The 14,649-nt window shown below is 44.1% G+C and overlaps 1 protein-coding gene across 1 annotated transcript in view; it reads left to right on the top strand.

Moving 5' to 3' along the window:
- The first annotated feature begins 3,186 nt into the window (after positions 1-3,186).
- Positions 3,187-14,649, top strand: part of LOC145335740 (zinc-binding protein A33-like) — a 28,007-nt gene continuing 16,544 nt past the window's right edge. The window contains exons 1-2 of the mRNA XM_080181459.1: positions 3,187-3,277; positions 8,408-8,520. Coding sequence (XP_080037585.1) covers positions 3,187-3,277; positions 8,408-8,520 — 204 coding nt within the window. The remainder of the gene's footprint in view (positions 3,278-8,407; positions 8,521-14,649) is intronic.

Below are 14,649 nucleotides of genomic sequence, written 5' to 3'. Positions count from 1 at the left end.
TGCCGACATCTCCACACTAGGGATCATAGCCCAGAGTATTTAATATGCAGAGTATTGAAGATCTGCTGTAGTGAATACCCTGACTATTAACACTTGGACTATCAATACTCGAGATATTAAACAAAAGAGTCTTAAACACAGTTTATTTAACACTCAAGACCTATTGATTTTAAACAGTTGGAACATGGAGTATAAAACCTCTGGACCCATGGCAGATGTGATTGTGGGCTTCTTTCCATTTTCCTGCTGTATCCCCATAACCTTTGACTCCATTGTAGATCTGTCTAAATTAGACATGAATGTATGCAATGATCCAACTCTTTGGGGAAGAGAATTCTATAGACTAACTTACCCTCAAGAGTACAAATTCCTCCTCATCTCTGTCTAAATGGAAGCCCCTTGTTTTGAAACTGTTCCCCTCCCAGACCTAGATTCCTGCATGAGGAGAAATGTCCTCTCAGTTTCCACCCTATCATACCCCTCAGAATCTTCTGTTTCAATAATCTCTCACTCCTCTACAAGACATCCAATATACCAAACAACCTGGGTGGCATGGTGGCACGGTCTGTTAGCACTGCTGCCTTATAGAGCCAGGGACCCAGGTTCGATTCCTGGGTTCGGTCACTGTCTGTGTGGAGTCTGCACGTCCTCCCTGTGTCTGTGTGGGTTTCCTCTGGGTGTTCTGGTTTCCTCCCAAAATCTGAAGGACATGCCGGTTAGATGCATTGACCCAATTAGATGCTAGAGTGTGGCAACTAGGGGAATTTCACAGTAACTTCATTGCAGTGTTAATGTAAACCTTACTCGTGACAACTAAATAAACTTTAACTTAAACATGATTTGTAAGTACCATGGTGCTAAGCAACCAATGTACTAAACACCTGTAGTTTTAAACATCCAAAGTGCTAAACTTCTAGAGTACTAATCATCCAAGTACTAAACTTCTGGAGTATTATACACTCAGAGTACTTAACACCCATTGTACGAGAAATGCAAAGTGCTGAACACCTACACTGCTAATACTCAGAGCGCTAGATAACCAGAATACAGAACAGCCAGAAACCTCAGTACTAAACACCCAAAGTACTGAGCACCTATAGCACTAAACACTCAGGGTATTAAACCCCTAAACACCCAGGGTACTAAACATCCAGCGCATTAAACACCCAGAGTATTAAACATATATAACACCAAATACCCAAAGTATTAAACATCTGGTGAAAGTGTTACAATTACAATTAGTGATAGTTTTATGGTCACTATTACTGAGGATAGATTAGTATTCCAGATTCATTAACTGAATTTAAATTCCACCAACTCCCATGGTGAAAATTGAAACCATGTTCCCAGAACATTAGCTCCAATTACTAGCCCAGTGACATAACATTAAACTAACCTTTAACAATATTAGTGCTGATGTATTCGATTAATATTAAATACACTTTCCTAGTTACTTTAAAAAAAGACTCACCAGTTTATTCTCTACCTTTGAATAAAAAGGAAATGCTCACCAGGCAATCACCAACCTGCATTCTTAATGTGGGTTCTGACTGGCTCCTGTTGTTGGCAGCAGATAGTTATATCCTACTCCTCGTCTTGCATTTTCTCGCTGCTCTGACTGAACACACTTCTCCATGCTGTTTTATACCCACTGCTCCTGGTCTAGCTCTTTCTCTCTGCTCTGACTGAACACTCACTTCTCCATGCTGTTTTATACCCCCACTCCTGATTTTGCTCTCTCTCGCTGCTCTGACTGAACACTCACTTCTCCGTGCTGTTTTATATCCCTGCTCCTGGTCTTGCTCTTTCTCACTGCTCTGACTGAACACTCACTTGTCTGTGCTGTTTTGTATCCAATGCTCCTGATCTTGTTCTTTCTCGCTGCTCTGAGTGAACACTCACTCCTCAGTGCTATTTTATATCCACACTCCTGGTTTTGCTCTTCCTCGCACCACTGACTGAGCACTCATTTCTCTGTGCTGTTTTATACCCCCACTCTTGATCTCGCTCTTTCTCGCTGCTCTGACTGAACACTCATTTCTCTGTGCTGTTTTATACCCCCACTCCTGGTCTTGCTCTTCCTTGCACCACTGACTGAACACTCACTTCGCTCCTGGTCTCACTCTTTCTCGCTGCTCTGACTGAATATTCACTTTTCTGTGCTGTTTTAATACCCCTGCTTATGGTCTTACTGTTTTTCTCTGCTGTGAGTGAATACTCACTTCTCCATGCTGTTTTTTTACCTCCCGCTTCTGGTTTTGCATTTTCTCGCTATTCTGACTGAAAACTCACCTCTCTGTGCTGTTTTATACCCCTGCTCCTCGTCTTACTGTTTCTTTCTGTTCTGACTCAACACTCATTTCTCCAAAATGTTCTATACCCCACTCCCGGTCTTGCATTTTCTTGCTGCTCTGACTGAACACTCACTTCTCTGTGCTATTTTATTCCCCTGCTCCTGGTCTCACTCTTTCTCACTGCTCTGTCTAAACACTCACCTGCTCCTTGTTGTTTTATATACCCATTGGGGCGAGTGTAAGTATTTGAAGTGGAAGGGAAAGGGTGCCTTCTTTTGGTCGATGGCTATAGCAAGTGGATAAATGTTGAGTCTGTGCCCAATGCCACAAGTGCCAAGACTACTGAGAAGTTGGTTTGCAATTTATGGGTTATGCTGGTGTCAGGTAGTGACCCACAGATCGCAGTGGAAGATTTTGAAATGTTTCTGAGTAAGAATGAAGTCAAAGACTCTCTAATGCCATCATATCACCCAGCATCAAATAGTGTTGCAGAGAAAGGAGTGTAGAAGTATTTGCTAAGTGACAAGCTACGCTCTAATTTCTACATTTTTCTTGGGCACAGGCTAGATAATGTTTTTGTTCTCTTACAGAACAACCCCAAAGTCTACAGTAGGTTGCTTACCTTACAAGCTAAACACGCTCCAAAGGAACGTTTATTTTGCTTAAGCCTGACTTCAATAGCAAAGTAAGACAAAGTCCTACCACACAAGATATGAAACATAGAGAGTTCAGTGCTAGTCAGAAGATCACGGTTAAACAAAACACCAAAAGTGATAAGGAGAAATAAGTGTTGGAATTGTTGTAAAGAGATGAGTTGCATATGCATACCTAGTAAGATTGGAGGGAGACACAATGTCGTGTAGATCATTTACTTGAAAGGAAAAACCTAAAAATGGGTGAACCTCCTGTGGCCCCAATTCCCCTGACAGTCCCAAGTGCAAGTCAGAAGCTTTGCTGGTGTCGCAGAGTCCACTCGGAGCAATGTAAGTCAGGGTCTTTCATTAAGGCAAATCTATCAACATTGCAGTCCCAATGGAGTTGGGAGTCAAGGTCAAAGTTCAGTGTTCAGAGCCAAAACAGTTGGAGATACTGAGAGATAGAAACAGAAGGAGATACCCAGATGGGAAGGGGAAGGAGCCAGATGGGGCAATTGAAAGTATATAGGAAGAAAGGAGTTAAATTTTATTTTAATTGTTTCTTGTAAAATATTTTTGTTAACTAAATACTCATGTTAAATAACCTTTTTTAACATGTAAATCGCTCTGTTAATATAAGTAACAGATGTTTTGACTGTGATTTTTGTCAAGTAAGTATGTAACCAAGCTATTAAATTTCAGTCACTGTTGATGTTGATTTAGTCATATTTCATCCGGGAAATTATCCACACAAATCATTGACATCTAAATGTGTATTTTTAATGTGGGAAGGGAGTGTCCCGTGCTAGAAAGTGTTGAACAGTTTGTTGTACTGCTGTCTCTACTGCCCTCTGTGTAGGCGAGGTGTAACTGAAATCAGTTCCCTCACGTGGGCCTGAAGCCAGTCCAGCATTCATCTTACTAATGCAGTACACACCAGTGACCACTCTTTTTTGGGGAAAGAGATTTCCTTTGATTTCCTTATTGGATTTCTTGATGATTATTTCTGGCCTTGAGGGAAGCATTTCCCCACGAGTGGAATCATTTGCTCTGTACTCACTCTTATCAAAGACCAAAGAAAAGGACAGCTTAGGAACAGGCTGTTTCGCCCTCTAACCCTGTGCTGATCACGATGACCTAACTAAACGAAAAAAAAACCTTCTGACCTTACTCAGAACCATATCTCTCTGTTTCCTTCCTATTCATGTATCCATCGAGATGCCTCTTAAATGTTGCTAATGTGCCTGATTTCACAACCTCCTTTGGTAGCACTTTCCAGGCACCCACCACTCTCCATGTGAAAAACGTCCCCTGCACAACTCCCTTCAACTTGCCTCCTCTTACCTCGAATCTGTACTCCCTTGTAATTGACCCTTCCACCCTTGGAAAAAGCCTCTAACTGTTCACCCTGTATCTGCCTCTCACAATTTTGTAGACCTCAATCAGGTCTCTCCTCAGCCTCCGTCTTTCCAGTGAGAACAATTATAGTTTATTCAATCCCTCCTTATTGTCAACACCCTCGAGACCTGTCAACACCTCCCTTAAGTTTATTTACTTATTAGTGTCACATGCAGGCTTACATTAATATTGCAATGATGTTACTATGAAAACCCCCTAGTTGCCACACTCTGGTATCTATTTGGGTATACTGAGGGAGAATTTAGCATGGCCAATGCATGTCTTTCGGACTGTGGGAGGAAACCCAAGCACTCAGAGGAAACTCACGCAGACACAAGGAGAACTTGCAGACTCTGCACAGACAGTGACCCAAGCCAGAAACCGAACCCAGGTCCCTGACCCTGTGAGGCAGCAGGGCTAACCACTGTACCACCATGCCGCTAGGTCACCCCTCATCCTTATTTTTTACAACAGGAAAGAGACTCAGCCTGATAATCCTTTCCTGATGAGCACACCCACTCATCTCTTGTATCATCCTTGTAAACCTTCTCTGTATCCACTCCAAATGCCTCCATATCCTCTTAACATGGCAACCAGAAAAATACATAGAAGTCAATGTGCAGTCTGACCACAGCTTTAACATAAATTTTCAATTCTATCACTTGAGAACTATGGGGTGGCACAGTGGCACAGAGGTTAGCACTGCTGCTTCACAGTGTCAGGGACCCCGGTTCAATTTCAGCCTCTGCTCCAGGTCACTGTCTATGTGGAGTCTGCACTTCTCCCCGTATCTGCATGGGTTTCCTCCGTGTGCTCTGGTTTCCTCCCACACTCCAAAGCAAAGATGTGATGGTAAGATTGATTGGCCGTACCAAATTGTCCCTTAGTGTCAGAGGGAACTAACAGGGTAAATATGTGAGGGGGATAGGTCTTGGGTGGGATTTTTGTTGGTGCAGTTTCAGTGGGCTGAATGGCCTCATTTTGCACTGTAGGGATTCCAAGATTCTAAATCCTGTGGTCTGGTTTGTTTATGTTTATGGCTTTGCCAATCCTATGACACAACTTTTCATGATTGGTGTTTCTGTATTTCAAGATCCCTCTGTTCCTCTCTTCCACTTAGATGGCACCCCCTGAGTAATAAGTGATCTCAATAGTGGAACAGTGGTTAACACTACTGCTTAGAAATATATTGGCTATTCCTTCACTGTCACTGGGTCAAAATCCTGGAATTCCTTCCCTAACAGCACTGTGGGTAGACTTACACCACAGGTCACCACCACCTTCCCAAGGGCAATTAAGGATAGGTATTGAATACTGAGCCAAGCCAGCAATCCTTACACCCTGTAAATACATTTTAAAAAAGGACTAAAGGCCTATAAGTCTTCCTGACCTGATGGGCTGAACACGAAGGTGTTAAAGACGTGCTGGTTAGGGTGCATTGGCCGTGCTAAATTCTCCCTCAGTGTACCCGAACAGGTGCTGGCATGTGGCGACGAGGGGAATTTCACAGTAACTTCATTGCTACCTGTGACACTAACAAATAGACTTAAATGAGGTGGCTCCAGAATTTCCCTAGGTTCTGAAAAGTTCCCACTAGGTTGGAAAACCATAAATATTCACAAGAAGTGAGGGTGACAGGAAGCAGCAAACTGTAGACCTGTTGGCATAACATCTGTCATTGGGGAAAAGTCTGGTTTTATGAAAGTGAAATCACATTTGACAAATTTATTAGAGTTCTTTAAGGATATAACAAGCAGGGTAGATAAAGGGGAACCAGTAGATATGTGGATTTGGATTTCTGAAAGGCTTTCAGTAGGGTACCATACAAAGGTTACTACATTAGATAAGAGCTCATAGCATTGGGAGTAATATAGATGCTTGGGTTAAAATATAAGAACGTAAGAACTAGGAAGTAGTAGGTAGTTCAGCCCCTTGAGCCTGCTCCGCCATTCAATATGGTCATAGCTGATCTTGTCTTAGCCTCAACTCCACTTTCCTGCTATTCTCTATAACCTTTCAATGCATTACTAATTAAAAATCCAACTATCTCCTCCTTAAATTTATTCAATGTCCAGGCATCCACTGCACTTGGGGGTAGTGAATTCCACAGACTCACCATTCTTTGAGAGAAGTGATTTCTCCTCTTCTGATTTAAATCTGCCACCCCTTATCCTAAAACTTCAACCTCTCTGAGTCGATTGCCCCACAAGAGGGGACATCCTGTCTACATTTATTCTGTCAATCCTCTTCAGCACCTATATACCTCAATTAGATCTCCTCTCATTGTCCTAAATTTCAAAGAGTATTGGCCTGAACTGTCCAATCTTTCTTCATAAGACAAACCCCTCATCTCTGGAATTAACCTGGTGAACCTCCTCTGAACTGCCTCCAATGCAACGACATCCCTCCTCAAGTAAGGGGACCAAAACTGTACACCATATTCCAGGTATGGTCTCACTAATGCAGTGTACAGTTGCAGCAACACTTTGGCACTTTTATACTCTATTCCTTTAGCAACAAATGCCAAAATTCAATTTGCCTTTTTTATTACCTGCTATACCTACACGTTAGTTTTCTACTAGTTCCAGAGACTTGTGATAATTGAGTCATTTTCAAACTGTAACAAGTGGAGTGCCACAGGGATCAGTGCTGGGGCATCAAATATTTACAATCTTCAGTAATAAACCTGGATGGAGTGTATTTCAGTCAAATTGCCGATGACGCAAAGGTCGGCAGGGAAGCACATAGGTGCGGAGGATACACATAGTCTGCACAGATTTTATCAATGGAATTTAATGTGGGGAAAATGTGAGGTGCTAGAAAGAACAGAAAGATAGAAGCCTATATGAATGGAGAGGATCTACAGAATGCTGTGGTATAGAGGGCATCCTCATACATGAATCACGTAAATGCGAAGTTATTCATTTTGGAAGAAAAACAAGAAGGCAGATTGCTTCCTGGATGGCTGTAAATTGGGAGAGACGAGTGTGCAGTGGAACCTGGGTGTCCTTGTGCACCAGTCACTGAAGGTAAGCATGCAGGTGCATCCGGTGGTAAAGAAGGCAAATGGCATGTTGGTCTTTACTGCAAGAGGTCTCGAGTACAGGAGCAGGGATGTGCTGTTGCAATTATAGGCCATACCTAGAATATTATGTGCCCTTTTAGTCTCTTTTTCTGAGGAAGAATGTTCTTCCTCTCAAGGGAGTGCAGCGAAGGTTTACGAGGCTGATTCCGGGGATGGCGGGACTGATGTATGAGGAGAGATTGACCAGGGTAGGATTGTTTTCACTGGAGTTCAGACGAATGAGGGGGGATCTCATAGAGATTGACAAAATTCTAACAAGACTAGACAAGGTTTATGCAGGGAGGGTGTTCCTGATGGTGGGGCAGTCCAGAACCAAGGGTCACAGTTTGAGGATTCAGGGTAAACCATTTAGGATGGAGATGAGGAGACATTTCTTCACCTGAAGAGTGGTGATCCTGTGGAATTCATTACCTCAGAAAGTAGTTGATGCCAAAACCTGGGTTCAATTCCCGGCTTGGGTCACTTCTGTGTGGAGTCTGCACATTCTCCCCGTGTCTGCATGGGTTTCCTCCAGGAGCTCCATTTCCTTCCACAGTCCAAAAGATGTGTTGGTTAGGTGCATTGGCCGTGCTAAATTCTCCCTCAGTGTACCCGAACAGGTGCTGAAGCGTGATGACCTGGGAGTTTTCACAGTAATTTCAATGCAATGGTAAAGTAAGTCAACCTTGTGAGACTAAAAATAAAAAAAAACAAAGCATATAATTCCTTGAGGGAATTCAACCCTGTATCTTACCCTATGCTCTGGAACAACATTACTTTCATAGCATGGGAGCTACTTATTCAAACAGGTACTGAAGACAGGAACCTTTCTCACTGGCAACACACATTAGAAAATTGGTAGACTGCTTGCTAGCATGTACTTGTTAAATGACCTTTGCATCTAACCCTTCCTAACCCTAAGATAGGAGTGTACAGTGGTGGGCTAGAAGTAGAAATGTATTCTAAATTGTCATATTTCCTGCATACGCTAAGGACTTTCTATCAATTTCAATCAGTTGTACTTGCCTTTCAGGATAAGCTTGAGAAGTCACTCAGCTTCCTCCAGCAGCAGATGGAAGAGGTCTTCAGGAGTCAGAACGAAGAAGAGGCAAATATGATCCAACTCAAGGCAAGTTAACATGTGAAACTGAAGGCAGTGATTTCCAAGTAGAACCAAGGGATTCTTTATTTTATTCATTTGTGGGACATCGGCGTCACTGATTGGCCAGCATTTATTGTAAGAAGTCTCACAACACCAAGTTAAAGTCCAACAGGTTTATTTGTAGCACAAGCCACTAGGTTTTGGAGCACTGAGTGGGAGTTCTGTTCACAAACAGGGCATATAAAGACACAAACTCAATTTACAAAACAATTGTTGGAGTGTGAGAGAAGACTTGCATTCCAACCATTATTTTGTAAATTGAGTTTGTGTCTTTATATGCTCTGTTTGTGAACTGAAATCCCACTCACCTGATGAAGGAGCAGCACTCGAAAAGCTTGTGGCTTGTGTTAGCAAATAAATCTGTTGGTCTTTAACCTGGTGTTGTGAGACTTTTTACTGTGTTTACCCCAGACCAATGCTGGCATCTCCACATCGCAGCATTTATTGCCCATCCCTTGTTGCTCAAAGGTAGTTGAGAGTCAACCACATTGCTGTGGCTCTGGAGTCACATGTAGGCCACACCAGGTAAGGTTGGCAGACTTCCTTCCCTAAAGGATATTAGTGAACCAGATGGGTTTTCCAACAATTAATATAGTGTCATGATCATCAATGGATTCTTAATTCCAGATTTTTTTAATTGAATTTCAATTCCACCATCTGCCGCGTTGTGGAATTTGAACCTGAACAGTAGCTGAGTTTCTGGATTAATAGTCTAGCGATAACGTCTCTAGGCCATTGCCTCCCTCTATTCGAGCTCTCTTATTAAAGTCTACTAATGGGCCACGAACTTCAGGTGGATTCACACCCATGTTGAATCTCTACCCATCTGAAAGGGTTATTGAGCTGCAGCGAGTTACGTAGAGAAGTGGGTTTTGCTGTCCACACTCTTCCAAAGTGAGACCATAGGATATCTTGAAATACATTTTGAAGTGTAGGCCCTGTTGTAATGTAGGAAATGCAGCAGACAATTTGCGCACAGCAAGTTCCCACAAACAGCAATGAGATAATGATCAATGAATTTTTTTTTGTCATGTTGACTAGGAGATACTCGTTGTGAGGGTTCAATTCCCATCATGGCAGATGGTGAAATTTGACTTCAATAAAAATCTGTCATTAAAAGTCTAATGGTGACCATGAAACCATTGTTGATTGTGCATCTAGCTCACTTTAGGGAAGGAAATCTGCCATCTTATCCTGTCTGGCCTACATATGACTCAACGAGCCATTCAAGTTGCGGGCAATTAGGGATGGGCAACTTTGCTGGATTGGCACCGAGGTCTCATTTCAAGGAGCTTTCAATGACATTCAGGGAGTTGACAAATCTGGGAGGTGGGGGCTAGCCTTGGCAAAGAGAGATTCCACCTTCACTTTGATGGTGATGTTACCCATTTGTCCAACACCGCATTCACTGGGGCAGAGTCATTCTCTTGAGCAAGCCGAAACAGGAGGGGCTTGCCTCTACCCCAGGCAATTCTTCATTGGTGCAAGCTTGTTGCCGAAATTCTGAGGCATCCAGTCCACTGATCTCCAGGTCTTTTCCACTTTGCCTCTGGGTGACCTGTAGGATTTCCCACCAGTGATTTGATTGGAGAGTGGATGAACCCCCAAGGACTTTCGGGGTTGGGGGTGGGGGTTGGGGGTGGGGGGTGGGGGGTGGGGGTTGGGGGTGGGGGTGGGGGTTGGGGGGGGAGTGGTGAAGGGGAGGGAGTGGTGAAGGGGAGGGGGAGGTGAGGGGGAGATTTTAAAATCACTGACTGGCAATCAAAGCAGCATCACAGACCCTATCATAGAAACTGGCTAGAATTTTATATCTGTCAACTTCAGCGATGGTGACCATTGGAAGGGTTTCCATTACAAGTCGTCCCTCAAGTGCCAGTTTGACTTCCTACTTGAAAATCTGAAATGACAATGTGCGTGCATTTGCACATGCACCCACATATTTGCACAACTGTGTGCACAAGGTACTGCTGGTTGTATGGGTACACACATGAATGTCTTGCTTGTGTGAGAGTCTGAACACGTGTGTGCAAGTGTGCATGGATCAGTGTGCATTTGTATGCACATTGATGTGTATTTCTGTGAAGGTGTGCAAGAAATATGTAGAAAGATGCACATATAATCTAAGAATTTATTCCTCCCTGTGTAAACAATGTGCAGCAGTGTGCGAGTGTACAGTAGTGCATGTGTGTGTGTGTACAGCAGTGTGTGAGTGCACAGCAGTATGTGGGTGTACAGCTATGTGGGTGTACAGCAGTGAGTATACAGTAGTGTGTGTGTGTAGTAGTGTGTGAGTGCACAGCAGTGTGTGAGTGTACACCAGTGTTTGAGTGTACAGCAGTATGTGAGTGTATAGCAGTGTGTGCGTGTATGGCAGTATGAGTGTACAGCAGTGTGTGTGTACAGCAGTGAATGTATAGCAGTGTAAGTTTACAGCAATGTGTGTGCATAGTAGTATGTGAGTGTGCAGCGGTGTGTACGAGTGTGCAGCAGCATGTACGTGAGTGTGCAGCAATATGTATGTGAGTGTGCAGCAGTATGTACGTGAGTATGCAGCAATATCTACGTGAGTGTACAGCAGTATGTACGTGAGTGTGCAACAATATGCACATGAGTGTACATCAGTATGCACATGAGTGTACAGCAGTGTGTATGTCAGTGTACAGCAGTACGTATGTGACTGTGCAGCAGTATGTATATAAGTGTGCAGCAGTATGTACATGAGTATGCAGCAATATTATGAGTGTACAGCAATATGTATGTGAGTGTGCGACAGTATGTGCGTGAGTGTACAGCAGTGTGCAAGTGTGTATAGCAGTATGTATGTGAATGTATAGCAGTATGTATGTGAATGTACAGCAATATATATATATGTGTGTGCAGCAGAATGCACGTGTGTATAGCAGCATGTATGTGAGTGTACAGCAATATATATGTGAGTGTGCAGCCCTGCTTATAATATTCCTCTCGAGCATGTTGTCCATGCCGTTAACTAATTTTGAATGCAAGTAAAACTTTCGCCTTTCAGCCAGCACCCTCAGCCCGGATGCCTCCTGTGTAAGTGAATGATGTAGAGTAGAGTTGGTCTATACGTATCCCACACTATTTCAGACACGTGTGCTATTGCTGTTCATCCTGTTCCATACACACTTGCATGAGCCCTCTCCTCAGACGCACATCAGAGTCAGACTGATGGGCGCGACACCACTCTCTTATCTGTTGATGTCTTTCTCCCTGATACCAAGGGCACCTACTCATGAGATTGACGGGGTTGGGAGCATTAGAAAGATCTCGTGTGACTGGGTACCTTTGGATAGGTTTTCTATGTGTGTAACCTGGTGTTCCCTATGATATTGGTGGAGATCCCATGGGATGGGACAGTTGAGTAGTTTTCCTAATAGATTGTCCAGGTTTCAACATTGTAGGATTGGACTGGTTTGCAACAGTTTCCTACGGTGTGGAAGGAGGGGAAGGAATGGGTGATGCAGATTGAACAGACTTCATTGGGCTGGTTTGAGCAGCTTTCCTATGGGATTGGACTGGTTTGACCTGGTTTCTGTTGGGATTGGCCTGGTTTCTGTTGGGATTGGACTGGTTTCTGCTGGGATTAGACTGGTTTGGACTGGTTTTTGGTGTGATTGGACTGGTTTCTGCTGGGATTGGACTGGTTTGGATTGGTTTCTTTTGGGACTGGACTGGTTTGGACTGGTTTTTGGTGTGATTGGACTGGTTTCTGCTGGGATTGGACTGGTTTGGACAGGTTCCTGTTGGGATTGGACTGGTATCTGCTAGGATTGGACTGGTTTGGGCTGGTTTCTGCTGGGATTGTCCTGGTTTCTGCTGGGATTGGCCTGGTTTCTGCTGGGATTGGACTGGCCTCTGTTGGGATTGGACTGGTTTCTGTTGGGATTGGACTGGTTTCTGCTGGGATTGGACTGGTTTGGACTGGTTTCTGTTGGGATCGGACTGGTTTCTGTTGGGATTGGTCTGGTTTCTGTTGGGATTATACTGGTTTGGACTGGTTTCTGGTAGAATTGGATGGGTTTCCAATGGCAGCCATCAGTTTTGAAGAGGTTTCTTCAGGGATTGGATGGGACTGAATACATTCTTGGTGGAAATGATCCCATGTGAGCAGTTTGCCATGGGTTGGGAATGTCTGTAGACATTTCCTACCAGGTTGGGCTGGCCGGGGATGCATAGTGGTGTTTCTGGCTCTGAGTGGCGCGTGCATGGTGTGGAGTAGCACACGGTCAGGGCAGCTTCCCATGCATCAGGGATTGTGGGTAGAGTGGCTGCCATTGGAGCCAGTTCTGCCATGGTGGTGGATGGCATCAAACTGAAGCAATGTCACTGGACTAAGTAATCCAAATGCCCTGGCTGTTGCTCTGGCAGCACGTTCATATCTCGACTGAGCATTTGATTTGATTCATTATTATCACATATGTCTGTCAATGGTGGGGTGGGGGGTGCAGTTGTTGGGAAGCACAGGGGCACAGTGGGTTAGCACTGCTACCTCACAGCACCAGGGACCCGGGCTTGGGTCGCTGTTTGTGTGGAGTTTGCGCATTCTCCCTGTGTCAGCGTGAGTTTCCTCTGGGTGCTCCGGTTTCCTCCCACAGTCTAAAGAAGTGCAGGTTAGGAGGATTGGCCGTGCTCAATTGCCCCTTAGTGTCAGGCAATTAGCAGTGTAAATATGTGAGGTTGTGGGGGTAGGGCTTAGGTAGGCTTGATGGGCCAAATAGTCTCCTTCCGCATGGTCAATTCTATGATTCTGTGATTGTAGAATGTCTCAAAGCTACCTGCACCACATTCCCAGGCAGGGCATTCCAGACCCCAAACCACTCACTGTGCGAAGAAGTTATTTTCTCACATGTCATTTGCTCCTTTTGCAAATCACTTTAAATCTATGCCCTCTCGTTCTCGATCCATTTGTCAGGGCGGATAGTTTCTCCCTATCTATTCTCCCTATTTATCTCCCAGTCCCCTCATGATTTTGAACATCTCTATCAAATCTTCTCTCCGCCTTCTTCTCTCAAAGGAGAAGAGTCCCAACCTCAGTCGCAAGGTTACGTAATGCATTTTGGAAGGTCTAATACAGAAAGGAAATATGCAGTAAATGGCAGAACCCTTAAGAGTATTGATAGGTAGAGGGATCTGGATGTACAAGTACACAGGTCACTGAAAGTAGCAAAGTAGATGGAGCAGGTAATCAAGGAGGCATACGGCATGCTTGCCTTCATCGGCTGGGGCATTGAGTTTAAAAATTGGCAAGTCATGTTGCAGCTTTATAGAACCTTAGTTAAGCCATGCTTGGAATGTAGTGTTCAATTCTGGTCACCACACTATCACAAGCATGTGGGGGCTTTGGAGAGGGTACTGAAAAGGTGTACCAGGATGTTGCATGGTATGGAGGACAGGTTGGAGAAACTTGGTTTGTTCTCACTCGAACAACGGAGGTTGAGGGGCAATTTGGATAGAAGTCTACAAGATTATGAGAGGCATGGACAGAGTGGATAGTCAGAAGCTTTTTCCCAGGGTCGAAGAGTCAATTACTTGGGGACATAGGTTTAAGATACGAGGGGCAAGATTTAAAGGAGATGTACGAGGCAAGTTCTTCATACACAAAGTACGGTGGGTGCCTGGAACTCATTGCCGGGGGAGGTACTGCAAGCAGATACGATAGTGAGTTTTAAGGGGCATTTGGACAAACACATGAATAGGATGGAAATAGAGGGATATGGTCCCCGGAAGGATAAGGGGTTTTAGTTAAGTCGGGCAGCATTGTTGGTGCAGGCTTGGAGGGCCTGTTCTTGTGCTTTAATTTTCTTTGTTCTTTTATCTTTGTTCTCTCCAATCTGGAACCATGGAATCCCTACAATGCAGAAGCAGGCCATTCAGCCCATCTGCACTGACTCTCTGACAGAATATCTTATCCAAACCCTCTCCCCTGCCTTATTCCCGTAGTTTCACTAATCCCCCTAACCTTCACATCTTGGGATACTAAGAGACAATTTAGCATGGCCAATCTACCTAACCTGCACATCCATCTTTATCACCGAAATTTCTCATCCCCGGACCAAGCTTGGATTTCTGTTATGC

The sequence above is a fragment of the Carcharhinus amblyrhynchos genome, unplaced genomic scaffold (assembly GCF_965287045.1).
Source record: "Carcharhinus amblyrhynchos unplaced genomic scaffold, sCarAmb.v2.hapA scaffold_40, whole genome shotgun sequence".
In the NCBI taxonomy this organism is placed as follows: domain Eukaryota; kingdom Metazoa; phylum Chordata; class Chondrichthyes; order Carcharhiniformes; family Carcharhinidae; genus Carcharhinus; species Carcharhinus amblyrhynchos.
This window is presented reverse-complemented; position numbering and strand designations above follow the sequence as displayed.